Here is a 1,437-nt window from a genome sequence, read left to right as displayed (position 1 = left end):
ACACACACACACACACACACACATATATATATACATATATACATATATGCATATATATATATACATATATGCATATATATATATATATATATATATATATGCCAATCTGTAATTGCCTTTGCAGAAGTCCAAATCTATGCATAAATTCCTGTTTATCAAAAATGAGATAAAGATTTGACAACCAAAAACAAAAGTACAAACTATGTTGCTAATCACGTGTTTGTACCTATTTATGACCATCGACATATTTAATAAAGAAGTACAGAAAACACGAGAATATTTCATGAATCAAATATATATATATATATTTATACATACATATATCATTTTCTAATCAGGCTACTGTTGAAAGTTTTTATAGTCTACCGTGAACACTCACGAACACCGCAACTCGAATGTGTGGTGATATAGAAAGTTATTTTAGAACTCCAGTCTATCTGAAAGAGACTTTGGGTGGATAGAAACCATCCGGATGAAAAGCCAGCTCTGAATAGATGCATAGTGGATACTTATGAAGTAGGCAAAAGTTCGGGCCGATTGAAATGATTCCTGGTGAAAACTAAAGGCTAATCAGATACGTTACAGATGCACAGGAATGCACACATCTATATAAACGTATAGAAACAGTTCCGCATTTGCTTATAGGTAGATAGAACGCACACACTCGCCTGTACGCGCACACAATGGATAAAACACACACAGCTCAACTACATCAATTCGAAAGGGCTTCCGACGCAAACATAGATGCATACATATCACCTATGAACAGGAACACAAACTCAGCACAAACACTAAACACACAGTCTGCATAAGAAACATACTCAGAGATTCAGCACATCTGTAAGCTGCACAAGCGAAAGAGAGACTTACTGGGATTTGGCTGCAGCACCTCATCTGTAGCCGCAAGCACTTTCTTGATCGTCTTGTCGGCGTCGTCGGTAGCCTTCAACCCGAAAATACAATCACAAGAGTAAAGTTTAGATGGAACACCAATGACGGGCGGTGAATGAAAACCGACGGATCTTAAGTATACTGAATTATGAACCATGCAAACGTATTAATGAATAAGTTAGACGACAGAGAATTGAAATTTCCGATAGAAAAAAATACAAATTTGTCATCACAGATAGAATTATTCGACTCGGATCAGTTTAGTGCGCCACGTTAATTCGTTGGCTACATTGGCACAAGAGAAAATTCAAACAAACAATAAATGATGAAGAACAAACAGAAAAGAGACATGAACAATCACAATTGTACGAGACCGAGTGCTCGAGGAGAATTAAAAGAACACACTGTTGACTTACCCTAGACATATTTAGGAACTCGTCATCGAGCTTGGTTGGTTGATATGAACCGGCCTGTGTAGTGAGATAGGGCAGAAATATGATTCACAATTCGGAACTGATATGAGCAGGAAAGATCTCGAATAAGAGA

General features: G+C 37.0%; 1 protein-coding gene across 1 annotated transcript; it reads right to left on the bottom strand.

Annotated features, from left to right (window-relative positions):
- Positions 1–433: 433 nt before the first annotated feature.
- SARC_13678 (hypothetical protein) lies at positions 434–1,361 on the bottom strand (the record flags this gene model as incomplete). The annotated part of the gene is made up of 3 exons (XM_014292191.1): positions 434–486; positions 871–943; positions 1,308–1,361. Coding segments are annotated over 3 exons (180 nt in total), but the record flags the coding sequence as incomplete, so codon positions are not given.
- Positions 1,362–1,437: the final 76 nt, after the last annotated feature.

Source organism: Sphaeroforma arctica (assembly GCF_001186125.1).
Source record: "Sphaeroforma arctica JP610 unplaced genomic scaffold supercont1.3586, whole genome shotgun sequence".
In the NCBI taxonomy this organism is placed as follows: domain Eukaryota; class Ichthyosporea; order Ichthyophonida; genus Sphaeroforma; species Sphaeroforma arctica.
This window is presented reverse-complemented; position numbering and strand designations above follow the sequence as displayed.